We start from the raw sequence: 24,358 nt of genomic DNA on the forward strand, positions 1-24,358 counted from the left end.
CTAGTCTGTGAAGAGGAATCTGAAAACTGCTAACATGAAGGAATTACGACAACCAGACAAGTTCAGATCATGTTAAAGCGTTTTGCTTGATTTAGCCTCACTAAAAATCAGACTAGTATAATTTCTTAGATATACACTGTATTTACCATGTACTTGCTTTGGGGAAACAATTACACAACGCTGTTGTGCAATTGCTGAGGATTGGGAAATTTCCAAAATAAACATCATCTACTAAAATCAAGACAAACACGATTGTATTTCCATCCATTCAGAGGACAAAATATTGACTTGCATAAATTTCCTGAAGACTTAACCTTACTCTAACCGCTACTTGTTTAACTTCTTGTCTTATTACACCTACACTGGCCTGAAAACTTTAATCTTCAACCTTATTGAAATTGAATGATTTACATAATGTAGTCAGATTTATGTTCCCACAACATGAGTACCACAAGTTAACAACGCACCCAGCTGAACTTTGACAGACGATAAAACAACATTTATTTTGATTTAAAAAAAGCAACTTTAATGAGTCGAGTTCAATCTTCAGATTTCTCAACTCTGACGCCAGAGAACAAATAATTCACAGACATAAGACGGACTGAGCTGTTGACCAAATACACATCAGCTGCATGTGCTTGTGAAGCTTTCAGTCTAAAAACCTGGGGCTACCGAAGAGTTACAGACTTCATTTTTAAGCGGTTGTTCCTGAACATTTAGTTGTGTTTTTCTGGTCAGTTCAGCTGTGACTGGATGGTGGAGGACCAGTCTGAGCCGTTGCTATGCCATCGGACTGTGAGGATGGGTCTGACACAGAAACACAAGAAGTTTGCGTCAGACCTAAATAGTAACAGCATATTAAACCTATGACAACAGTAGAGAATACTCACACATGCCATTGGGAGCTCCAGGGTGCCGCGGGGCCATCGTCTGGGCATTTCCTCCACCTGGCATCATCCGGTTGGGCATGGACTGGCCTGAAGAAGAAGAAGAAGGCAGGACTAAAATGTAACGACAGAACTACAGCTGTTTAAAATCAAACAGTGATATATAAATTGAGAGCCGGGTGACACTATATGCACTTTACTATGAGAATATGTGCTTTAGAAGAGTTAACCAGATTTGTGGGTTGTGCCATTTCACAGTGGATGTTTGAGTTGTGTATCCAGACCTGAATGCTGCATTGTGTAACCTGGCTGCCCTTGCTGCTCCCTCTGCTGGCGAACCTTCATCTCCGCCTGCTTTAGCTGCTCAGTATGAAAAGTCTGTCTCTCTGACAAGAGCTGTTGCCGCTGCTGCTCCAACTGCATGAGACGCACATAAACACAGATATGAAGTGTAGCTGATATGAGTTAGACTCGTTTCTGCTGCTTCTGGACATGAAGCCTGCAGTAAAGACATACTGAAATCAGTAGAAAAGTGGAATTTCTTGTGAAGGGACGGTGTAATGGTAATAAGTTTCACCATCCTTGGGAAGAGCAACAGCAGACTTTCTATTCACTCACCGCCTCTTTCTCGCGGTCCATGATGGTCTCCAGCTCTTCAAAATGTCTCAGCTTGATCTCCAACTTCTTCATCTGGGTCTCTACCAGCAGAGCCACCAAGGATTTGATCTTCCTCTCTTCTACTGCCGCCAAGTGCTGCAAATACAGAAGCAAAAAGATGGAGCAAATTGGAAATTAGAAGAAATACAAGCCCATAAATAAATAAGACTGGCAAGAGGGAGAATGAAGGAAATGGAAAAAGTAAAGGAAGTAAAGCTAGAGTAAAACGATGAAGAAAAGGGGAATATAAGACATGAGAGGAGAAAATACTGCTTGACAGGTTTATATTATTGCTAGAACCATTTTTATCACAGCAGCTTGCCATGACTTATCATGACTATCTATCTATCTATCTATCTGGATGACTGTGTATTCCAATGATGATGTGTCATTCAGCATATTAAAACACCATATGGACGTGTTAGCAAGGTAAAAAAAAGAAAAGATTTTCACAACAGTGGTTCTTTCAATGAGAAGATCTATGCTTATCTTATATCTGTCTGGCACAGGTAAGGCAACATCTGGCAGATGATTAGCTTATCTTAACACCAAAGACTGAGAATCAGGAGAAACACCTACTTTGGTTTTGCCCAAAGGAGACTAAAATTTTCCTATCAGTATATCTAAAGCTACAAATTCCACTTTAGTAGCCACACACAAAATATTCTCGATTATAGGTAAAAATACTGAGGACAGATGATTGTACATGTGTGTGTCTGTTTCTAGTTGGACACAGAACATGGCATATATAACTGTTTTTTAAAATTACATCATCTCCAATCCCACAGATTCATGCTGTATATTCTGCATAATCGGTGTCATTTATTGTACACATCACTGGAGTGTCCAAGTAGTCTCTGAAATACTGTCTGCTTTGGTTGCTAGGAGACCTGTGATGCAACTGAGGAGAGCTTCTTTTTAAACTGACAAGCATTTCTTCACTTTATGTTAATGTCATTGGTCCACTGTTATTGGGAGGACAGGATTTACCTTGGCCTTTGTGGCAGCTGAGGCCAGAGCAGAAGCTGCTGCCGTGGCAACGCTGCCCTCCACCAGCTCCAGCTCCATCCCTCTTCTACCCTCATCTCCATCTCCCTCTCGCCGGCCTATGCTCTCATCGTCATCTCCCCGTCCTGAAACGCAGACAGAATTGTGTTAATGTACACAGGTGTGTACGTATACACATACACACACACATGCAGCATGTATTTGCTGTACTGTACACGATAATGTACCATCTCTGTCATCAGCAAGTATATTTTCAGCATGTTCTCTTTTGACTCGTTCTCCCTCCACATTTGGCCCACTGGGTTCCACCTTCAACCCATCGGCCCTTACGGAGACCTGGAACAAATCCAAATGTGCACACACAAATACACATTCAAGTTAAGCTACATACATCAGCAGCACATACAGTACAAACTCTCTAAGGCCTTACTGGCGCCCTACCTGATGGGGGTTGGAATTTGTCTCCAGTTTTTCTGCATCCATTGATTCTATAAGATGGAAAACATTACAAATAGCGTAGTGAAACAGAACTATGTGAAAGTGTGCATATATATATTTTAGTCTTACCTGTTTTTTCTGGCTGGTTAGACAAATCAGATGCCTTATCTACCGATTCCTCTTGCACTCGGGAAAACTCCTCTGAAGAAAAAGATAATCAGTCACCATACAAATTTCTTACCTTGCATATACACTGTACAATGTCAGAGCTATACCCTAACTTAGATTTCACAGTAATAAGTTGTATTCTCACCCAGTGCAGCCTTAGCTGCAGCCGATGCCACACGTGGATCCACCACAGACGCCAAGAAGGCCACAGTGCTCATAACAGGGTTCTCTGATTGGCTAAAAGGCACAGGCTGATAGGCCAGCGGCCCCAGAGAGGCAGAAGAGTCTTCCAGGTAAGGATCTTCTATCGGCAGACGAAGGAAGTGGAGAATACATTCGTCCTGCGTTCTGGAGCCCACATGCTCTGATACTTTGTTCCAGTCGTCTCTGTAAACCTCTAAGGCCTAAGAGAGGAACAGGAAAGAGTCAAAAAGAGCGACAGAGAAACAAGCGAGGCTGATGAACATGCTGCAGAACTTTAGGGCTTATGTAAAAGATTTCATGAATTAAAAATAAACCCTTTCTCATTTAGGAATGCAGTGAGTCATGTGGAAGGCTGTGACAGAAAGCCAAAAACAAATTATTTTCTTACCTCCAAAAGCAAGAGTGTCTCCTGCTCTGTCCATTCCCTTCCTGCACTTGCTCCTTTAGTCTGGGAGAGATGTCATGACAGCAGTTTAATACTTATAGTACTAAGGTTTGCAACACTATATTCCAGAAATTGGGAAAATTACTGACTAGTTAATATACAATATAAATAATGTAAAACTGGTTAAAGCAGCTTGAAAAGAGTCAGTTCTGTTCTGCCAGACACTGTACCAGTATGTCTATTTAAGGGCCCATTTTGATTGATGTACAGAATCTCTTTGCAGCATGCTGTACACCAACCGTAAATAGACATTGTGTTCTGTATTTGTGTACTGTCACTGTGTGAGACCTTGGGGTGTTTCTTCGCGTAGATGTCAGTGCGCAGACCGAAGTTCTGGCAGTCTGAAGGTTTCTCTCTGCTCTTTTCTGGGAAATACAACATGTGCTGTGAGGCTGACACCTGCAAAATTGAGTGGGAGTGTTTGTCAGGAGGTGACACAAACTGGGCTTCAAATCTGCCTGTGCTGAGATAGTGTCATGAGATTTTGCAAAACACAAACCTGCAGGGGTTTGTGTTGTAGGGGAGCCAGCCCAGATGGTGTGTCAGCCAGCACATTGAAATGGGGGGTGGGTGGAGGTCCCATGGGGAGGGGTCTGCTCTCTGCATCCACTTGGTAGTTAATCAAACCCCACTGCTCCAAAAATGCATGAACCCTGGACACAAAGAATATTTCTTCTTCATATTAATTCCACTTGATTGCAGCTAAAACTGCCTACAAAGATGAAAAAAATATAAATAAAATGACATATCACCATATTCTAATTAGAAATTAAGTTACTTTTAATTGTGGACCCGTTAACTACACCATATACCTCATGCTGCTTCTCAGCATGAACAGATTTAATTTGTTAACACATTCATGCAGCTGAACGCCTACATACTACACCCAATTTAGCAGACAGAGCAGACACTGCATGGCAGCAAACACCCACACATGAAGTTATACCTCATAACAGCACAAACGTCTCCAGTGAGGTTGCGTCTACAGGACGTTGAACTGAGGTATTCCTGGGGGTTGAGCCGGTATGTGTCGATCATGAAGTTACGATATGCCAGGTAGCTGCAATGCACAACGACAATCATACAGATACATTCTTCATCATCTAAGTTTATGGTATTGTTTGAATGTCAGCAGTACTCACATTTCAGGAGATTTTGACTTGTTCTTTCCATTGAAGAATTCAGGAAGTGCGCGTTTTTCTATTGAGTGAATGCTGGACAAAATGCACAGGGAGGTTTTTTAGGGTCAGGCTGAAATTATGATGACTGTGAGCATTGGTGAAAAAGTCCAGTGTACTTGTCAAGGTACACAAGATATTTGTTTACCTGTTGTAATTGAACCAAGATGTATAACTTGGTATTATAATATGATGGGTTTGTTCTGTGATATTGTCCTCTCCTTCTGACAGGCGTGGGTTTTCTCCTCGTCCCTCCTCATCTTCCTAGAACCACATACACAGAGAGTGATGCTAATAACACGTTGACATCACATAAACAACTAGTCATAATTATGACTACCATGACAAATATGATTGCTTTGATCAACGCTGATAAAACGATTATTTGTCATGATTATTAAATGAATTCAGATTTTTATGGCGCTTTTACATTTTAAAAAAACAGCTCTGCTTTCACTTCTATATTGTGATACATTCCTGCACTTTGCATCAAAATGAGACTTAAAATAAGGTTCTTCACCAGAATTTGGTGCATCTCCAAGAGGCAAAATATAAATAACAAAAAAAAAAGTTACACTTACTGAACATTTGCTTATAAATAGACACTAAAATTTTTCCCTAAACATGTCACATGCAGGCAACAATAGATGCTAGCTAGCCAGCTGTGCACAGAGAAGACTCTAGTTTCACCACTCAGTTACTGCAGTGTATGCAACTCAGACAGGTACATGACTAAAATAAATGAAAAGAGTCAAATATAAGAAAAAGTCTCATACAAGAGTTACCCAAGTTTACAACAAGTGGTTCTGTCTACATGGGCTGTTTTCTGTGAGGGGGGTTTCCTATAAGCAGATTTTAAACATCAACATTACAGCATAACATAGTAATTGGGCTAAATAGTCAAATAATTTTGCAGCTAATTCTGACAACCCAAGTCTCCTGCCAAAAAAATTTAAAACTGGGAAAAATAGCATATTTACCCTTCCTGGGAAATCATCTTCTTGTTCATCTAGAGAAGAAACAATGACGGCAAAATGAAAAAAAAAAAAAATCAAGGTGGACACACAAACAAACAAGTGGCCACTCACATATCATCTTTGTAATTATTGCAAACGTACCTAGGTCAGCCATGGTCCCTCCTTTCACAGGAGTGTTTTCACTGTCTTTCTTCAAATTGACTACATAGAGAGGGTAAAAAGTGTAACACACACCTTAGCGAAGAAAAGTAACATATTTAAAAAATTAAACAGACATTTTTAGTGAGTAATGCACTATATCTTCAAATGTTTTACCATTCTTGGGTAATACGACCTCTTCCATGTTTGGCACAGGAGTTGGGTCCTCCATGTCTTTGGTCAGGTCCTCTTCCTGCTCTTCCTCTGGCTGTCCACGCCTTCTCCTGTGTGCACACATACACAGAGACACAAAAAAATCAATTCTGCCGCCTTGAATGTGATGCAAAATCAAAAGTGTAACTTTGCCTGGAGGACACAGTTATGTCTTACCCCTTCTTTCCTTTCTTCCTGCCTTCAGAGGAGGGAGGAGAAGGGGAGCGTCTTCTCTTTTTGGAGGGGGTGGACTTTGAGTCCTGTAACAAAAAGTTAAGGTAGACAGAGAAAAACTAAAAAATGAGTCAAAGTTTTAGTGACAAAAGCAGCATTTGCAACTTTGATGAAGAGTATAGGCATATTTCATCACTTGGGAAAGTCATTATCTGAAATAGAAAACCAATCAACTCTCAAAACAAAAGGCAAGACACTTCATAAAAAAAATATTTCAAGGATCACATTTGCTTTCTGTAGTTTAAATAAATGATAATATTTAGCTATGTATTAATAATAGAGAACCCCATATCTTACATAAGCATTACAGATTAGCCTCATCTAGAACTTGACACAAACCTGGTCATCTTGGAGGTGAATACGTTGACGGAGGATGACAGGTAGATTCCTCTCATCCACACAATAGTCTTCCTCATTCATCCACTCATTGAAAACATCCGTGTCCAGAACCCAACCAGCATGGACCTGGAGCGTACAAACACACACAAAATACATATTAATGAGCAGTGCTTGCGAGTGTATCTCATCATGTGTCATAAAGGAACATGCCAGATCAGCAAATGCCAGTGAAAACTGGCTTTGGCAGATAAATGAATAAGCTGCAGCTAGCTGTGAAATTACTCCTTTAATTTTTTAGATGATATTATATAAAATCCTTCATTATTTATAGAGTCTGTGGTCTGGTTCCTGTTCTAAAATTTTGTCCCTGCTGACCACCATTCAGTCTAACTAACTGAAAGCCCATTGAAAAAAATAACATTGTTTATTAAAAATGTTATGACATTATTAATATTATGACACAGTGCTTTATTAAATAGAATTTCATGTTTTGAACTACAAAATGTTAATGTTGAGATAACTCATTATGCCATTATGAAGTGGTATAACAATAGGAGTTTCTTATATATATGTGTGTTGCCATACTAACCCTCCATGGCCTTTCTGAATGTGGAATTTCTTCAACGTCTCGTTCAACATCACTTGAGGACAGCCAAGTATCGTAACTGTTAAAAGAGACAAGAGAAGTCATGGTCTAGCAATTCAAGTTCTGTCTGTGTGTGTTTATAAGGGTTTGCTCATGCATTACCTATCAGGGTGCATTCCCCAATGTACCAGCACATGCTTGTCTTTCCGCAAGACAGGACGCATCCACTCATCTGAAAACAGATAAGCATACAAAATGTATCTAAGGTAAGCTTGTGTCAGGTATTATGAATTTAGCAAACACACATGCAGAAACTTTTACTGACCCTCTTCTGTAGAAGGAGGTGAGGAATAGATGTGATGACTGGCGAGCGTTCTGTCCTCGGTGAGAGTGCCCTGTGGAAAGACGAACTGTGACTGAGTAGCACTGAAATGGAACAACATTATTGTCCTCTAAACTGTAAACATATTCTCTTTCTACATTAAGTCCAACTCTCTGTGCACTCATTCCTAACTCTCATGTGCAGCACTCTATTACCTGGTGTTTGGTGATGATGCCGGTCAGTCTGCTAGCCAGCTCCTGATCAAGTGTAGGGTCCAGATATACCACAGGCAGTGACATACAGTTGTTCTGTTGACACAAACATGTATGTACAGATCAATGAATGGAGAGTCCTTGGTGTGTGTGTGTGTGTGTGTGTGTGTGTGTGTGCGTGTATGTGTGTGCGCACGCACATGTGGGTGTTCTTCTCACCTGGATCAGTGCTTTTTCAATTGTACCAAACATTTCCACATTCCTCTCGGTCCTTGATGGGTTCTGCAGGTCAAACCTTCGCCTGTGTGAAGGTCGGCAGGGGATAAAGAGGACATAGTTATGAGCAGACATGTGCAGCACAGCTTTGTGAGGTATACCACTATGAAATGGCAAAGGCATAGGAGATTTGCTACCCACCAGCCCTGTTCCACTTTGAACTTGTAAGCAGTGCCAAGAATGTGACAGAGTCCACCCCCAGGTCGCAAGTCCAGGTAGCACTGTGCCTGTAGAGAAATGACACAGACAAATCAACACCGCTTCGCTGTTTCTTTATCTTTAGTGTATTTTTTAAAAAAAAATCTGGAACAGTGAAAGACAGACTCACGGGTAGTTTGGTGAGTGCAGGACTGGTAGCTTGTCGACCAAAGGCATCCTCTTGGAACTGGAGAAGTTGTAGAGTGACTGCAGCCAGAGCCTGACAAGACGGGGCATCCACCAACACATACTGACAGAGACACACATTTCGAAAGGTACATGAGGAGCATGTTTACTCTTCATGGCTTATTATAATCATTTTAAACACAATCTCCCCAACTTAGCAGCTGTATTTATAGATAATGAACCTCTGTGTCTGCGTTACATTTGCACTTATTTTTTTGCATTTTTACTTCATATACGTACACCCCTACAACTTTATCACACCTATCTTAATAGCCAGTGTAAAATATAGTCAGCCTGAGACGTTTGTTTACAGTGTTAGCCACTCAGCTTGCTAGCAGGGGGCGGCTAGCATGTCACCTAGCTTCCTAGCCAGCTAACTACCTTTTTGTAGTGCTTCCCCATCCATTGCCGCACCACATCCAGCTGGGCTAAAGTATCCGGACTCTCCCAGAACCTAGCGGACGGACTGCTGTCTTTCTTCCGGTGTGCGAATACTCCGGAGCTGGCTTGGCTTGTCCCGGGAACCCCGAGGTTAGCGCCTCCGGACACTGTAGCCATAACAAAACGAGATAAATTTCAAACGGGAGAACAAAACTGGCTAGCGCGGTCGCTAGCGTTTGCGTTCTCGCTTTCTCTCGCGAGAGACTCAACGAGACTGTCGCATTTCGCCATGAGAGGTTTCATGTGAAGTTAGTGTTTAACGGTTAGTTTTATAGGTTTTTATAGTTTGTCGTGTGTGTTTTTAAAAATGTATTAATGTATGTTTAAATAACACTTATAGACAACAGCATGCACATATGTGTTCCTCCTCAGTATCGTTTCTGAAGTGAAACATTACAAGGAAGTAACTGCGGAAGACATGTAAACAGAGTGGAAGCGCAGTGATATTGGTTAGTACAACTCTATTGCTCTGCCTGTCAAATATTTATTTGAAATATATACTAAATATATAGTTTATATCAATTATATATATATACTATATGAGTTGTTTCTGTTGCAGTAATTTCTGTCGTGTCACAATTTTCCAACTAATAGTCTCAGTGTCTGTTTAGGAAAAACAAACACTCGAGCAGCTGACTGTCTGTTCAGTTTTCTATAACTGGCATTTATTCTATTACTGGATATCTGCACAGGCCCACACACACTAACTGCCCTGCGTGGCATCTTGTGTCAGCACCACCCATATGGCACCACTGTGAATCTCATTCACCCTTCAACTTTGTGTCCTTCTAGGCCCTGAGGTCTCATGGGTGTCCAGGGTCTGACCACCTATGTGGAGGGGAACAGATACTTCTTCCAAGATGTGAAGTTCAGGGACAGTCGCCTGGTTATTGATGGCTGCAGTCTGTATTTCCGCCTCTACTTTAATAGCGGGTTTGATCAGCAGCATGGCGGGGAGTATTCTGATTTCGCTTGCCTGCTCAGCCAGTTCCTCTCTGCACTGGCAGCCTGTAACATCCAGCCATATGTGGTTCTGGATGGAGGTAAGGATGCTCTAGAGCTGCAGCTCAATAAAAATGTTGTGATCCGTCAGCTTCTCGACTTCTTTCAGTGTGAGATATTAATGTCTTAATTTGTATTTTCATACGTGGCAAAGAGGAGAATACTTAGATTCCATGTTTTATTCCCAAAACTATTCACATATTTACTCAATCAGTCATTTAATCTCTTCAGTTTCAGGGGTCCAAACTTTGGTAGTCTTCAGTTGGTCATTTAGTCCTGTAGAGCATCTTCAGAATTTTTAATCTCTATCACTCCCTGTTCATGTTGTTTTTTTTCTAGCTATGTAATAACATATTGGCTTTTACTTTACTTATAAGTAATCAAAAGCTCTATTGAGATTTTTCCCTGTTTCTCTCCTCAGATTTTTTTTGTGTAATGTGTTTCATTTCAGTCTTTGGAAAACTTGAACCCAAATGAACACAGAATATAAATATTACTAGTTCTAAAAAAAATGTAATATAATCAAAAGTCTTTCACAGATAAATTATTATACATTAGACAGGATTAACGCAAACAAACAAGAAGTGAATCTAGTCAAATCTAACTTTGTCTGCATTTGTAAAACCTACATACATACGTACATTTTATTCCTGTCTTTTTATTATTCAAAGGGATTGACCCCAGTGACAAGAAGTTTCCTACTCTAAGGCAGCGCTTGCAGTCCAAGATAAAGGAGGCAGACAGTATCTCTCATGGCCGCAATGGCTCAGTTCTCCCCATCCTGTCAAGAAATGTCTTCATTCAGGTCCTCATTGAGAAAGGAGTCCCACTGGTCCAGTGTTCAGCTGAGGCTGACTGGGAGATTGCATGTTTGGCACACCAGTGGAACTGTCCAGTGCTGACCAATGACAGTGACTTTTATATCTTTGACCTTCCAGGTGAGGACAGTAACACGATTTTTCTCTGTGATTTAACAAGGAGCCAAATGGTCTTTTGTAATGACTTAGTGATAATGTCTTGCTTTGTTTTGTAGTTGTTTTACACACTGATTGTCTTACATTCTCTCACCTTAGGTGGTTACCTCCCATTGCGTTTTTTCCAGTGGACCAACCTAAATGGTAAAGCCTCTCATCGCTACATCTCAGCTCGGTGCTACACCACTAGCAGTCTGTGTCGCTTGTTTGGGGGCATGAACCGTGAGTTGCTTCCATTATGTGCTGTCCTGACCGGTAATGACTACGGCGTTCCAAAAGACGTTGAAGCTCTCCTTGCCCAGTTAGATTTGAGTGCAGGGGGTGCGGGTGGTGGCAGGAGTAAAGGTGGAGCATACATGTCACGTGTCGAGGGAATTCTCCTCTGGCTGTCGAATTTTTCAACTGTGGCAAACGCACTAGATGAAGTGAGCAAAGTAATGCGGGAGGAAAGCAGTAGGGGCAAGAGGGGACAGAAGGGTGGGCTCAGTTCCCAGCTGTGGGCACGCATGCAGGAGTACCACATCAAGGGTCGAAGCTCTCTGGCTCGCTGGTTCTCCGGAGTTAAGGCAGTTCCAGAGGGTCAGACTTCTAGGCTGGCACAGCTGCCAGAGTGCTTGTCACTGGCTGCAATGCAGGGACTGTTGGCTCCTTTGGTGGTTGATGCTTTTGTGATGCGAAGGGTCCTTCTCATGCCGCAGGTAGAAAACAGTAAGCTAGCCAGCAGCCACTGTAGTTCTAGAGACATACGACAGGCTTTATATGGGATATTACTGCAGAGACCCCAAGACAGCACAACTCAAGCAAGAGGTGGAGGTGCACAGTTAGTGAAGGGACCACAAGGTGAAGTCCAAACACAGGATATGTGGATGCAACTACACATCAGACAGGGAATGAGGGGTGGAAGAGGGCGAGGAGGTAGGGGGAGTGGAGGCAGGGGTCAAGGCCACATTGTGCCAGCACAGCAAGGTGTATATGTAGCATTTAGCACAGAACAAGCAGCTGGTGCAGCTACAGTGCCGCCTCAAAGCTTTAGCACTCCCATTTGTGTGGAAGAATATGACCGTTTGGACCTGAACTTGAAGAAAAACCAAGTGGAGGCACATCCCCCCAGAAACCATCTACACCTGGATGGACTTGGTCAGGTAAACCTTCTTCAATATTGACAGTATTTACTGGTTTGGATATATATATACTTATTTTAATAAAATGAGCCACTAACTGTAGTTTCTCAATGTTGTTCCTTCATTTTGTCCAGGCTCCTGTGGCAGCACGACTTAATGTCCTGTTTGAAGTCTTGGGGGTGAAGGACTCTGCCCTGGCTCCTGTTCCTCTGCACCTACAGCTGGCTGTAGCAGTGACTGGATTCTGGTTGCGAGAAGCCATACCAAAACCCTCAGAACTCCAGCTGCAGGCTTTGGTGTTAGGCATGGTTTATGGAGAGTTGTTCTTGATACACCAGCCTGGAGCTATGCAATATCAGCACCCAGGTTAGTCGTGCTGGATCTGTTCCACAAGGTTAAAAAGACTAAAATGCAGTTAATAACAAGGCAATCAGTTTAACTCTAATAATGCAAAATCCTGTTTCTGCTGTCCAATATTTCAGCTCCACAGATAAACTGGGCTGCAGAGTGTAAGGTATGGGAGGGGCTGAATCGACAACGTGTGAGATCAGGGGACAGACGAGGCATGGATCTCGGAGCTGCTCACAGTTTCAGCCAATGGCAGGCCTGCCTCTGGAGCGCACTATGTCTCAATCAGCTATTGCTGTTTCCACTGCCTGAGCCCAATCTGTCATGGTAAGACAGGGGTATAGAAGAGAAAAGATGGCTGCTATTTTTTCATTTCTCACCCGTTTATCCATCTCATGAGGTTAATAAAAAGTAGACGTGAAACTACCAATCCAGAACTGGCAAATTATTACTCAATAACTCTTTAACCAGTAACCTTAAGGAGCTGTTGACCCCCAAAAAAGCTTCTGTCACTTCTTTCTATCTGCACTTACATTTGGAGAGATTTTGAGATCTCTTCTGTCACCCCGATACAACAGAGGGTGATTTAATTTTCTGATTGTTCCTTAAAATAATAAAACTAGATGAAAAAAAAAGATTTTTTCCTTCAGAGCAAAGCCTACATTTATATTTTTACATACCGTTTAGCATGCACTTTTGAAGAACTTGATGACATTTTCAATTTCATGCAGCAGAGGTTTTTTTTGTGGACCTAGAGTAAACAAATCTGAAAATATCTTTCTGTACATAATCTGGTTGCTTCCTTCTCCCTCCCCATGTCTCAGGTTGTTCAGTGGTACCTTGGTCCATGGCCTCCTCAGGTGTCTGAAAGGGGGTCGACCTGCTGAGTCGCTGCTATCTGGGGGATCCTTTGCTGTGCATCTCTACTTCTCCCTGCTGGGTGCCGTGATGAACTGCAGCTTCAAAGCCAATCCCTCTTCCTCAGCGTCAGGGAGGAAGAAGAGAGGCAGAGGTCGAGGAAGAAGAGGAAGAGGGGGAGGTGGGAGAGGAGCTCAGGGAGGGGGGAGAGATGCTCAGGAGATAAACAACAGGTTTGCTCTCCTTATGAGCGAGGAAGAGTACGATTCTGGTGATTGATGGGAAGGGAGGAAAAAATGAACAGATCGAACACTTGCTAAGGGCCAAATGAGGGAGGACATAGTGTTTTGCAATCACGCTCAGGGAATGTTTCAAATAATCATTTCCAAATGAAGAATAACAACAAATAATGTTTACCACCATGTACTGGACTATTTTAACCTCCATAAGTGATATCTAAGCGCTTGTTCTACCCACAATTCTGCCATCTTAATGCATGTAATGTCAAGATATTAGATCAGTTTTTCCAAAAGCAAACTGACCATATTTTAGCAGATTTATAATAGCTTTTATCAAAGTAATCACACTGTTATTGATGTAACAGTCTTCAGCTTCAGTTTGTTCAAATATATCAGCAAAATATTTAAACAATAAATGTAGAGATGCTTAACATGTGGACCAGAAAATTGTATGGCAGCTATTGTCAACAAGCAATTCATGAACTTTTATGCCTTTTTATTGCAGATGCCTTAATATACACAAATTCGGTGCTCTTGGATAGTTTGCTCATGTTTCCATATGGTAAAGTGTAAATCAAACTTGGTTTTTAAATTGTCTGATTCTGCTATATTTGTTTTACTTGTAACCACATAAAGCTGAGAATAAAGTGTTTATGCGTTTTCCTTGAAGGCACAGCACAAAGTTACAGAGCCTAAACCAGCTCAGTGTCAACAAACATCACAACTTAATAATATATATACATACATATAAAATATAAAGTCTGCCTCTTGTCCTATGAGGACGATGAGGTTGAGGCAGATGAAGAGGCAGTGGCTGCAGCATGTGGTTGAGAGTCTATAAGCTCCATGTCTTCATCTTCGTTGACTCCACACGTGTCGATCACACAGATCAGGCAGCTGGTGACGGGAAATGCTCGCACCTTGTTGCACGTCACCCACCTAAGAATAGAAGAAAACTTTCAGTAATTGGGGGGTATATAGATGCAGCACTTGGATGCACAAGGCATTGTTTATTTGTTTAGATTGCTAGTATGCCAATTACTGACAAAAATCAACATTATTTTGTGAAGAACAGTTAGTGTGTTTATAAGTATGCATTGCTGTTGTTTTTGGGGTTACCACCCCCACAAGGGCAGCAATAGCGGAGGAGCAGGGAGATGTCTGCATCGTGAAACTGCCCTCCTGCCAGGAGATGCTCTGGAGAAGAGCTTTAAGGCGATAACCCTGCAGCTGGCAGAGGTGCAATGGGTGGAAATGCCGAAGGAGTAACACCTTATTTGTGTAATATAACTTCTCAACACAGAAGATATATCAGGGCAGTGGTTATGTCTGTTTAATGATGTTATGACACCACTGACAGCAAACCAGGGACAAATACATCAGCAACATATTCTTATTAAACAGTTCTATTTTAGTAATTAGTTAATTCACCTACCTGTCAGTTTCAGTGTGATACTCCAAGACGTGTCCGAGCCGCCCCACACCTTGAAACCCTGCCAGCACATAGATGACATCCCCTACCGCCGCACACTTCACTGTTACACCTCGCCATGGCATCGGTGAGGCAGCACACCACTCATTAGTGGCAATGTCATAGTATTCCACTGAATCCAGTCCACCTAGAAAAGCACACACACAAAAGCTGCATTATTCCAGTACGCTGCTGCTACTGTCAAATTCTATAGCTGCTATGTTATTACAACACTACTTCTTCAGCAGTGCAATGGATGTCAGTTTTATTACCCAGTGCCCCCTGCCCTCCAACAGCATAGATCCTGTTGTTGACAACCACCAACCCATGGTTCTTCCTCGCTTCTCTCATCCCACATAACTCTCTCCATCTGGAAAGGGAAAATTAGAGAGCAGCAGGTAAATGTTGCAGCGCAGACAAACATCCTGTGCTCATGAGCAGAGACATTTCTGGGACTTGTCTTTCTTTCAAAATCAACTAGGCAAAATAAAAACATATTTCATATTTGACTGAGGAAAGAAGTTGATGTTATTTCCTTGAGACCTTTGGGAATAAGCTGTTTTAATCAAATGTTTACATTAACAATAAGACCAAAATCCAACGGTCTTTTCCCTTATATACCATTGCATCCTTACATCCATGCATACTACAGGGTGGCATATGTTCTGCAACAAACTGAAACTAAAGTATCTGTGGAAGGATAGTACATGTGCTGGAAATATATTATTTGGTAGTCATATCCTTCTGTATACTTCTAGTTAAGTTGTAGTCCCTGCTTCCACGTGGTTCAGGAGAGGTGGATTGAAAGCATAAAGATCAGTTGCAAATGGCCTACTGTATATCTCACCTGAACAGTACAACATGAAAATTTCAACATGCTAAAAGACTGAAAAGAAGAAGCTCAAAAACCGCCGTATGCCACCATTGATCATTTTCCAAAATGTTTAACAATTTGTGTCAAAAATAAAAAAGAATTCTTCAATGAGGACTGAGAATGAGGACTGTGAACATACATGGACACATTGTACAGAGCTGTTATGATTCTGTGACTCACTGTTGTGTGTTGGGGTCATAGACCTCACAGTTGTTGAGGACCCTCCCAGAGACGTTGTTACCCACCGTCCCTCCACAAACATAAATGAGCCCGTTGGCCTCCACTGAACCGTGGCTAAAGCGGGCCATCAGCATGCTGGTTTTGACCTGCCATGACTCTGTCCTTGTGTCATAGCATTCGAAAAGGTCCAGGGCAGAGCTACCTATCGACACACGAACAAAAAATAAAACCATGATTAAATGCTTCAGAGGCAGGTGGTCTAGAGCACATAATAATAGCAACACAAACTACACAAAATACTTACTATTCACATTGTAGGTTCTCTCCCACCTACCCACACTTACCCACTTCTGAGCCCCCAGATGTGTAGATTTTGCCCTGGGAAGCACAGGCAGCCAGGCTGTCACGAGGCGTGGGTGGGCCCAATTTAGAGTACCAGCTGTCCTTCAGAACGTTGTAGCAGTCCATACGCTTGATTGGAAAGAGCTGTGAGCCACCCAAGATGTAGACCACATTGTCCCAAAAGACAGCTGTGGCATCCCGGCGCTTTTCAAAGGGGCAGCGAATGTCTGTCCAGCTGGAGTCCTGCAGGGAAAACCACACCGACACTTCACCAACATGATTAGAATAGACCTAATTGTATACAACTATGCTACAATGTGTGAGCAACATCGAGTCCAACAATGGTGAAAGACTCGACACAAAACTTTTAAAAAATTTGAAAATTTTGCATGTGCCTGGTACCTTGGGGTTGAAATATCGGCAGGACTGAGGCTGTGATCCTCCAAATAGAGCAATGCGGTAGTCGTGCTTCTTGCGTCGCGGTCGGCTGCTCTCTCCCAGGTCCTCCCGATCCTCCAGGGACAGCAAATGGTAGCGCATCCCACCTTGGATAAAAGCACTGAATGTTTTTATTTTGGCTAAAAATGTCAACTGTTTCCTTAGTACACTATTTGCATGTCAAGCCATTTTAATACTTCATTAGTAACAGTAAAATTAATTGTAGACATCAAGTATTTATTTCTGACTAGTTAGAATTTCATAGGCACCATTGGGCAAAAATTCCATACCAAGTAGCCTGACAAAAAAGCAGACTTCTGCACCTCCTCTTGGCTCCATATATTCACCATTTCAACATGTTGAAAACTACATCTCTGCTAGTCAGCCCCATTGATGAAATGCTGTAAGGGCTTGCCATACTACTTGTCTTTGTTATTTTCCATCACATGAACAAGACGCATTATTTTGAACGTTTATCGTGTTTAAGTGTAAACTACAATTTGTGAATTTGTGTGTGTGTTTTTCTTTCTTTCTACTCACCGATAACCATCTTGAGGCACTCTGGGTTGTCCTGGATGAGAGGCTCAGCCTGCACAGTCTTGGAGAGAAAGGTTTTGGAGACCAGAGGAAAGCGAACGCACCCCAACACCTCCACCATGTACTGTTGTCTGTTACACACATCGTACTTCAGCCAGCGCACAGCAGCATCATAAATCTGAACACAAATGCAGCAACAAAAAATGTGCAAACAAAGTTATATTGGAGTATGTCTTGATGTGATGAACATCATTAATATGGTAATCCAGGCTCTAAAAAGAAGTACTTAGCAATTACTAACTGGCACACTTGCTTTACAAAAAATTGTTAAGGACTTATTTTGTGACTTCCCCAAATTTGTGTGTCTCTAAAATACCAATGGTTTCTATTCTCAAGCATGTATTTAAAAATAATAGCACAACAGAGATGAAAAATTTAGTCAAACGATGTGTATATGTGTACCTGGGCCTCAGCACGGACTGTGAGTTTGTCCTGGTGCAGGATGCGTGTGAGCTGTGTAACATCCAGTTGCAGGAATTCATCCAGTTTGTAGACTTCAGTGAAGTGGAGCTGGACAAAGTCCTCTGCTGCCGCCTTCAGCTCTGGACAGTCCATACAGTCTGCAAGGGATGAAATACCTGCAGGAAGATACAACAGAAATCAGTAAAAATAACGAATTATGTATTTGGCAGGTCTGTGTTTGCATTTCTGCTGTTACCGAGGCAGTTTGTTGCATCAACCTGTCCTTTGAGAAACTCCACACACATCTTCTTTACAGGCTCAATCTGGTACTGGTTGGCTGCATCCAGCAATGACAGGACATTACTGCTGTTCACTGAGATTCTGGCACATACACAAACACAGAACGCACAGCTAATTTTGCATGAAAAACGACAGGGACAAACGTCGCAAAAAAGACCTGCTGTGCATAATCAGGCCAGCTTTATATGTACATTTTAAAATGTAGCATAATGACTACACTTAGAAGTTAAATATGAGCCAAGATTCTTACCGTGCTGTGTAAATAAATTCAATTAACAACTCAATGATCTCAGGCTCAGCACTCCTGAGCTCCACTTCATGGGACATTGACTCCATCATTCTAGCTAGAAGTGACAAAAAACATCATCAAAACTAAAAATACATACCAACAATATGGTTTATTTTGACATAATTCTGCATCTATTACCTCCAATATATATAATGTTCTATTAGAAATCACACAGTCGCTGATAAAGCAGAAGCAACTTTCTCACAATAGTGATCCACAAGCTCTGTGTGTACACAGTATACAGCCTGTCTGTCTGTGCATTTATATATGTTTGTGTGTCTCACTTACTGGTGAACATGAGGCTGAAGAAGTGGCTAGCAGCAGCTAGCACTACTCTGTGGGCATGAAAGTGTTTCCCCTGAACCACCAGGGTCACATCACAGAGTGTACTCTGAAATAAAAACACACACACATACAGTTATTAAGTGTCAGGACTTGTAGGCACACATACACAGCATGCAAATATCTGTTACAGACATACTCTCTTGTCTTCTTGTTTAGTATTTTCTCCCTCATAAACACACACCTGTTTTCTCAGGTTGTTCATGACTCCCATGATGCTGGACAGCTGCCTGTACTCCTCTTTAGTGGCACACTTTCTGTCGCTCTTTTTCTTGGAGGTTGACGCTTTCTCTGGAGAAGCCATTCCTGTCATGTCGAGGCTAATAAATATTATATGTTCGATTAAAGTAAAAAATAAATAATAAAAACACCAGTTGTAGCACAATGCTAGCAGCAGTGTGCAGCTGCAGCCCCTTTGTCGTCGATTATTCCTATTGTTGCTAATGTATGACTTTGAAAGATGACGAATAAACGGCAGCTTCCCTGTAAAGTTCGTAAAGAAACAATAACTTGCTGCTAGGTGCTGAAATAATAATTAAATGTGCTAGCTTATGGTATATAGTAAGCTACAACTAACGGGAGCTTGTATTGTGATGTTCTTCTTCTACGGTTCTCATCTTCTTCTTCTTCTTCTTCGTTGGTGTGGCAGAGTAGATGCAGCCATGGCGTATTGTTGCCCCCAACCCAGTCTGGACCGTCGATACACCGGTAAGCTACAAACCGGGGTTAGGAACGACTTCCACCAGGTTTTTGGTTTTCTTTGAGACTTCTTGAGTCAGCGTTTTCAAGAATTAAAGATAGTTCATCCAACTTCTGTTACCCATGTCTATATTTCAGAAGAGTTGTTGTGTTTTTGACATTACGAGCTCAGCCCAATCTTTAGTTTTAATATGATAAATGCGCCAATTTCAAGTTATTATTGTGTAAAATGAACATAAAATGTGACAAACTGTGCTTTAGGCAAAATAACGTCTCCCCACCTCGTTTCTATGTACAACCAATGTTCCAAATTTATTTCACACTAAGTGCAGACCATAGACTGTATAATAATGATAAGTCTTTATTGTACAGTCTATGGTGCAGACCAGCTGGGGCAGTGGTTCTCAAATTCTATGCGTTGTTATTACTCCTGCTTATGTTGATTTCAGTTGTAATCATACGTAAAGGTGTGAAAATACTTGTTTTCACATTTTTAGGAATAATTTGAGTGACCACTTACATATTCCATGCCTCTGATGCTGCAAGAGAATCACTACAAATTATCTTCAAGTTTGAGTTAGTCTGCTTTCTTTAGATTTGCTAAAACCACTGCTGTGTAAACTAAAGTCTGATCAGGAAGCCTACACCTTTGCCCCATTCGATTATCAAAGAAATATCCTCCAAATCTTCCTATCCCAGTGGTTTGATCTCTAGAAGATTGTATAATGCAGGGGTCCAAATGTTTTTTTTCTATTCATATGTTACATATATATATATATGAGACTATTCCATATATATATATGGAATATCTATCTATCCCACAACTCTTTCTGATGCTCTATAAAAGCATTGACAAGCATGTCCCCTTTCTCTGCCCTCTATACCCTTTGCCCTGTGGAAGTACCCAGTCTGATCCATATACAGGGTGTCCCAAAAAATTTGACATCATTTCACAGGCCAATAATTTTGGCAATTCTTGTTGAAATAACCTCAAATTTTCACAGAATGTATAGAAACAGATCAAGATTTTATATTTAATGTTTTATTTTTGCTCTGTTTTCAGGTTGAGCCATGCCGTTCGCTCCCAAAGAGAAGTCATTTTGCGTCTTGGAATATGCTCGCACACAATCACCCAAGACTGTGCAGCGTGACATATGCCGTGTCGCAGGAGGTGCACATATTAAACACTTATGAAATCGGTCCCATAATAAACTTATGATGTTCAACACCTAAACTGTTCAATTTCACTGAGCTAGACTTAGTAGTTTTCAAGATAACTGCTTTTCAAATGATGTCAAATTTTTTGGGACACCCTGTATATTTGTGTTTTAACCCAGTATAAAGAAGCTTATTAGTTCCTCACAGCTCCAGTAGAATTTCACCCAAATATACAAACAGACCTGAAACTGGGACTTTTTCCATATGACATCATCATTTGAATCTTTCAATCCTAAACATACCGTTGACCATTAGATTCAACAAAACAGGACTGATGTCTGCAGTGTGCCATTTTCTACACTAAATTCTTCTGCCAAGGCTGAACTTTAATATCCAGGTGAAGCTATTTTATCCAGTTGAACATACTCTGTTATATTCCAGTGCCACACAGCTTTGTCATGAATCCTTCCTTCCATGGCATATCATAATAAAGACCACAGCCAACACTGATTCTTTAAAGGCCAGTAAAACTTAATATCTATGTCCAGTTTTAGCCCTGATACAGGACAGAAAGTATCCTTTCTGGACTGATGTGTAAACTAAATGATCTGTGACGATATGCTCCATTACAGACTTGAGCCTTATTGGTCTATACGATGCTGCCATATGAGGGTCATTTCAAGGCTTCAGCACTGGGATGAAACCGAATGTTTCTATTCTTTGGGCAAATTCTCTTCTTCCCATTGTGTATTTATTAGCACTAGCACCTCTTCTAATGCCAAGTCTTCTGACTGGTAAAGCACGGGGTAACTCAAACCTTCTCCTCTGGGTGTGAAATCAGAACCACCTTCAACTGCCGTCTTTAACTGTTGCATACTGAAAAATACATGCATGGCATCAGAGTTCTTGTTATTCTCCGTTATGTGTTCTCTACACCTACATTCTCTGATCTGATAAAATGATTTTCCAGGCTGATTTCTCTCCATAAATAAATCTCTCCAGCAATGAATTAAACACCAGCCCTGACTAACTCTTGTCTGTGGTACTAATTTACTGCAGAAGTCTTGTCAGCAACACCTCTTTGCCTCTTTTTTTTTTTTAAAAATCCTTCTAGCCTTTGCCCATAGTGTTTTTGCTGTACCCTTAGTTCTCTGCATACCTTATTCCAATCATGTATCACTAAATTACTGGCAAACTGTTGGCTTTTCACTTGTGCTGCTGATTTTCACTGAGAATGAGTCATATCCCACTTTTCTTATATTCTCATGTATTGAGTTATAACATTTCCCTTCCTCATTATTTACCCTTCCCACCTCCAGAATTGGAACAAGATCACTACCCAGCATGTGCTTATCCATTACATCCCACGCACCCAAAGAGCTGAGACTGGTGTAACGTCTAAGCAGGGGAGCAGCTGGTTCAACTTGAGGTCATATTTGAAACTGCCTCAGGTAGATAAATAGAATTTGTGTGTTTAAATTTAACTGGAAATCTGCAGCCTTCAGCCTTTGGACCGTGGAATCACTGAATATATGAATGACTGAAGATACACTAAGTATTTCAATCAGGAGAGAAACAAATGAGGGGAAAACCTTAAAGTGTGCTCAGTTGAGAGGAGTAGCTGTGCCACCAGCTTTACAGGAATAACCTGTGCAGCTCTGTTGGTGGTAGAAGTGTAATTTCAGGCAAACGCTGCATTATCCTGATATCTTGAGTTAAAAGGAGAGGGAACTTTAAACACTAGACCACTCCATTTCTGTGTCTGTTTGTCCTGTTAACCTTTGTAATGTTTGTGTGTTTCAGATCAGCACAAGCAGCCTGCAGAGGAGCTCTGATATCTGTCTGTCCTCTGTCCTGTTTTCTCTTGTCTTCCTTCACCCCAACCAGTCGAGGCAGATGGCCGCCCTGCCTGAGCCTGGTTCTGCTGGAGGTTTTTTGTTTCCTCCCTTACTGTCACCAAAGTGTCTATATTTCTGTAAGTATCATGTGACAGTATTTGATTCAGAACTCACTTTGGCAGCCTTAGGTTGGTTGAAAAGAGTTTATGTTGTTGCACATTGAATGCAAAATTAAACTATCAATATATGTAGATATCTACCCTCAACAATTCAGTTGCTACCATTTCTAATTATAAAAATAAGCTTAAACCTAATTCACTATTTAACATTTCTCTGTCTATTATGAGTGTGTGGAACAGAATTTACTATTAAGTGTATTCTAACACAGGCTTTTATTATGTAGTTTTTTTTTTTGCTTCTTTGGGTAAGTCTCTCTTTTATCACCATACATGTGTTTCCATCCCTGAATAACAATTTCTGTTTTTAGAAATTTCCTTTCATTCTGTATTCCAGTTTATTATTGCACATCTTTCTTATATTAATTCTGTTTTTCTTTAAATGTCTGTAAATCTTTTCAGCTTCTGTCCAGTATCTTTTACGCTTCAAGCATTCCACTGCAAAATGGAAAACGTGCAATAATAGTAATAAAGTCTTCTTCCCTTTAATAACTCTCAAGCACAGCCATACCAATCTTTGGTTTCCATATATTGGCTGTGATCTTGCTGTCAAGTCATAAGAGTAAGTTATTGCTCATAAGGAGTCACTCCTGAGACTCACATCGGTCCCTCAGCAGTAGAAACAGCTTAATGTGCCACGCCTCACTTGATTTTTGCCACCATTTTAATCTTTCACATTGGCTCAGTCATACAACCTAGTGAGATTGTCTTATTAACTACAACTGAGTCCTCTGGAGTTGCTCTAACCTGACTAAATCTGTGCAAGAGTGAAGCTCCTTGGACCTGCCATTCTCCTCATTACCTCAGCAAAATAAATGAGATTTTCCTGACTTTACAGCCTTATTACACTCTTTCATCATGGTCATCTCCAAAATGCTGACAGCAACGCTGGCTTCCAAAGGCAGCAGCTTATTTGGCAGTTAAAGCACCACAAAGGGTGCTTTAACTGCCAACCAAGTGATTCCCTGTTTGACCAGTCTTCTGATCTAGATACAATTAACCAAATGAGTCAAACTAGATTCCCCCTTTAAGTTATTTAACATCTCATGATCTGATATCTCCAGACATCTCATACATTACTCCTTTAATTCCAGAATCAGTAGCTGGTGCCAGAGATGAGATGGACAGTTTTCATAAGGATCATCTGGCAGGGACTATTACCGACACTGGAGTGGCACAAAAAGTGGTATCTTGTGAATTTTTTTTCCTCTAAAAGCAATAATTTTTGTTGATTTCACCATTTCAAATGCATTAGGGTTAGGTCATAACTACAGTTCTGAGTAGGTATATAGTTATCTAACGGACTTCGCTATTGGTTGTACAGGATGGCCAGACTTTAATACGAAAACGCCGAGATTCATCCTGAACCCCTTGTAAAACCATAAGGTTCGAAACATTACTTTGATTTACAAGTCCTGTGCGTTTCGTTAGTCAAATTAATAGCATGTAGAACATCTGATTTGCTTTTAAATGTCTGACAATTTTAGGTGGAAAACTAGTTTGAAGCCCAGACTGCCCTCCTACAATTTACAGCAAACCTTTCCTTCACTGCATGTTTCTAGTCTTCACTTGTTGGCTATTGATGTTGCCATGTAGTGAACTG

At 41.1% G+C, this 24,358-nt stretch overlaps 3 protein-coding genes across 7 annotated transcripts; 1 reads left to right on the plus strand and 2 right to left on the minus strand.

Moving 5' to 3' along the window:
- Positions 1 to 499: 499 nt before the first annotated feature.
- On the minus strand, positions 500 to 9,224 carry smarcc1b (SWI/SNF related, matrix associated, actin dependent regulator of chromatin, subfamily c, member 1b). 2 transcript variants are annotated; one of them, XM_055017909.1, is made up of 28 exons: positions 9,048 to 9,224; positions 8,611 to 8,730; positions 8,424 to 8,509; positions 8,226 to 8,307; positions 8,010 to 8,102; positions 7,798 to 7,867; positions 7,635 to 7,704; positions 7,476 to 7,551; positions 6,887 to 7,012; positions 6,542 to 6,573; positions 6,278 to 6,378; positions 6,104 to 6,163; positions 5,966 to 5,994; positions 5,134 to 5,249; positions 4,950 to 5,021; positions 4,754 to 4,867; positions 4,307 to 4,460; positions 4,096 to 4,206; positions 3,751 to 3,810; positions 3,304 to 3,562; positions 3,120 to 3,191; positions 2,994 to 3,040; positions 2,780 to 2,888; positions 2,535 to 2,677; positions 1,506 to 1,640; positions 1,172 to 1,304; positions 891 to 977; positions 500 to 807 (listed from the first exon to the last, which is right to left on the minus strand). In XM_055017909.1, exons 1-28 carry the CDS (start codon positions 9,222 to 9,224, stop codon positions 740 to 742), a joined length of 2,802 nt encoding a protein of 933 aa, XP_054873884.1. In that variant the 3' UTR covers positions 500 to 739. The 2 variants fall into 2 exon arrangements, with proteins under 2 accessions (XP_054873884.1, XP_023133854.2); XM_023278086.3 differs by having other exon boundaries at positions 6,278 to 6,384; positions 6,491 to 6,573.
- Positions 8,565 to 14,318, plus strand: aste1b (asteroid homolog 1b). Of its 4 annotated transcripts, none has more exons than XM_023278089.3 (8): positions 9,071 to 9,197; positions 9,480 to 9,556; positions 9,900 to 10,150; positions 10,781 to 11,047; positions 11,183 to 12,225; positions 12,339 to 12,570; positions 12,687 to 12,879; positions 13,377 to 14,318. In XM_023278089.3, exons 3-8 carry the CDS (start codon positions 9,913 to 9,915, stop codon positions 13,687 to 13,689), a joined length of 2,286 nt encoding a protein of 761 aa, XP_023133857.2. In that variant the 5' UTR covers positions 9,071 to 9,197; positions 9,480 to 9,556; positions 9,900 to 9,912; the 3' UTR covers positions 13,690 to 14,318. The 4 variants fall into 4 exon arrangements, with proteins under 4 accessions (XP_054873885.1, XP_023133859.2, XP_023133857.2 ...); XM_023278088.3 differs by lacking the exon at positions 9,071 to 9,197 and adding an exon at positions 9,241 to 9,369; XM_055017910.1 differs by lacking the exons at positions 9,071 to 9,197; positions 9,480 to 9,556 and adding an exon at positions 8,565 to 8,755.
- Positions 14,129 to 19,524, minus strand: klhl7 (kelch-like family member 7). Its single transcript, XM_023278094.3, has 12 exons — positions 19,069 to 19,524; positions 18,831 to 18,933; positions 18,504 to 18,597; positions 18,210 to 18,334; positions 17,954 to 18,129; positions 17,495 to 17,669; positions 16,919 to 17,061; positions 16,519 to 16,759; positions 16,175 to 16,376; positions 15,393 to 15,490; positions 15,085 to 15,268; positions 14,129 to 14,588 (listed from the first exon to the last, which is right to left on the minus strand). The coding sequence occupies exons 1-12, from the start codon at positions 19,195 to 19,197 to the stop codon at positions 14,423 to 14,425; spliced, it is 1,836 nt and encodes a 611-aa protein (XP_023133862.1). The 5' UTR covers positions 19,198 to 19,524; the 3' UTR covers positions 14,129 to 14,422.
- Positions 19,525 to 24,358: the final 4,834 nt, after the last annotated feature.

This window comes from Amphiprion ocellaris, chromosome 15, assembly GCF_022539595.1.
Source record: "Amphiprion ocellaris isolate individual 3 ecotype Okinawa chromosome 15, ASM2253959v1, whole genome shotgun sequence".
Classification (NCBI taxonomy): Eukaryota; Metazoa; Chordata; class Actinopteri; family Pomacentridae; genus Amphiprion; species Amphiprion ocellaris.

Bases quoted from the DNA above. Each gene is read 5' to 3' on its own strand.
- aste1b (XM_055017910.1), top strand. From the start codon at position 9,913: ATGGGTGTCCAGGGTCTGACCACCTATGTGGAGGGGAACAGATACTTC. The intron at 11,048-11,182 runs GTGAGGACAGTA...CTCTCACCTTAG, and splicing joins TTATATCTTTGACCTTCCAG to GTGGTTACCTCCCATTGCGT. The intron at 12,880-13,376 runs GTAAGACAGGGG...CCCATGTCTCAG, and splicing joins CCTGAGCCCAATCTGTCATG to GTTGTTCAGTGGTACCTTGG.
- klhl7 (XM_023278094.3), bottom strand. From the start codon at position 19,197: ATGACAGGAATGGCTTCTCCAGAGAAAGCGTCAACCTCCAAGAAAAAG. The intron at 18,598-18,830 runs GTAAGTGAGACA...TGTCACTTCTAG, and splicing joins CTTCAGCCTCATGTTCACCA to CTAGAATGATGGAGTCAATG. The intron at 15,269-15,392 runs GTAATAAAACTG...GTGCTTTTCTAG, and splicing joins TGGAGGGCAGGGGGCACTGG to GTGGACTGGATTCAGTGGAA.
- smarcc1b (XM_023278086.3), bottom strand. From the start codon at position 9,224: ATGGCTACAGTGTCCGGAGGCGCTAACCTCGGGGTTCCCGGGACAAGC. The intron at 3,811-4,095 runs GTCTCACACAGT...CATCTCTCCCAG, and splicing joins ACGCGAAGAAACACCCCAAG to ACTAAAGGAGCAAGTGCAGG. The intron at 1,305-1,505 runs GTGAGTGAATAG...CGTCTCATGCAG, and splicing joins TGGACCGCGAGAAAGAGGCG to TTGGAGCAGCAGCGGCAACA.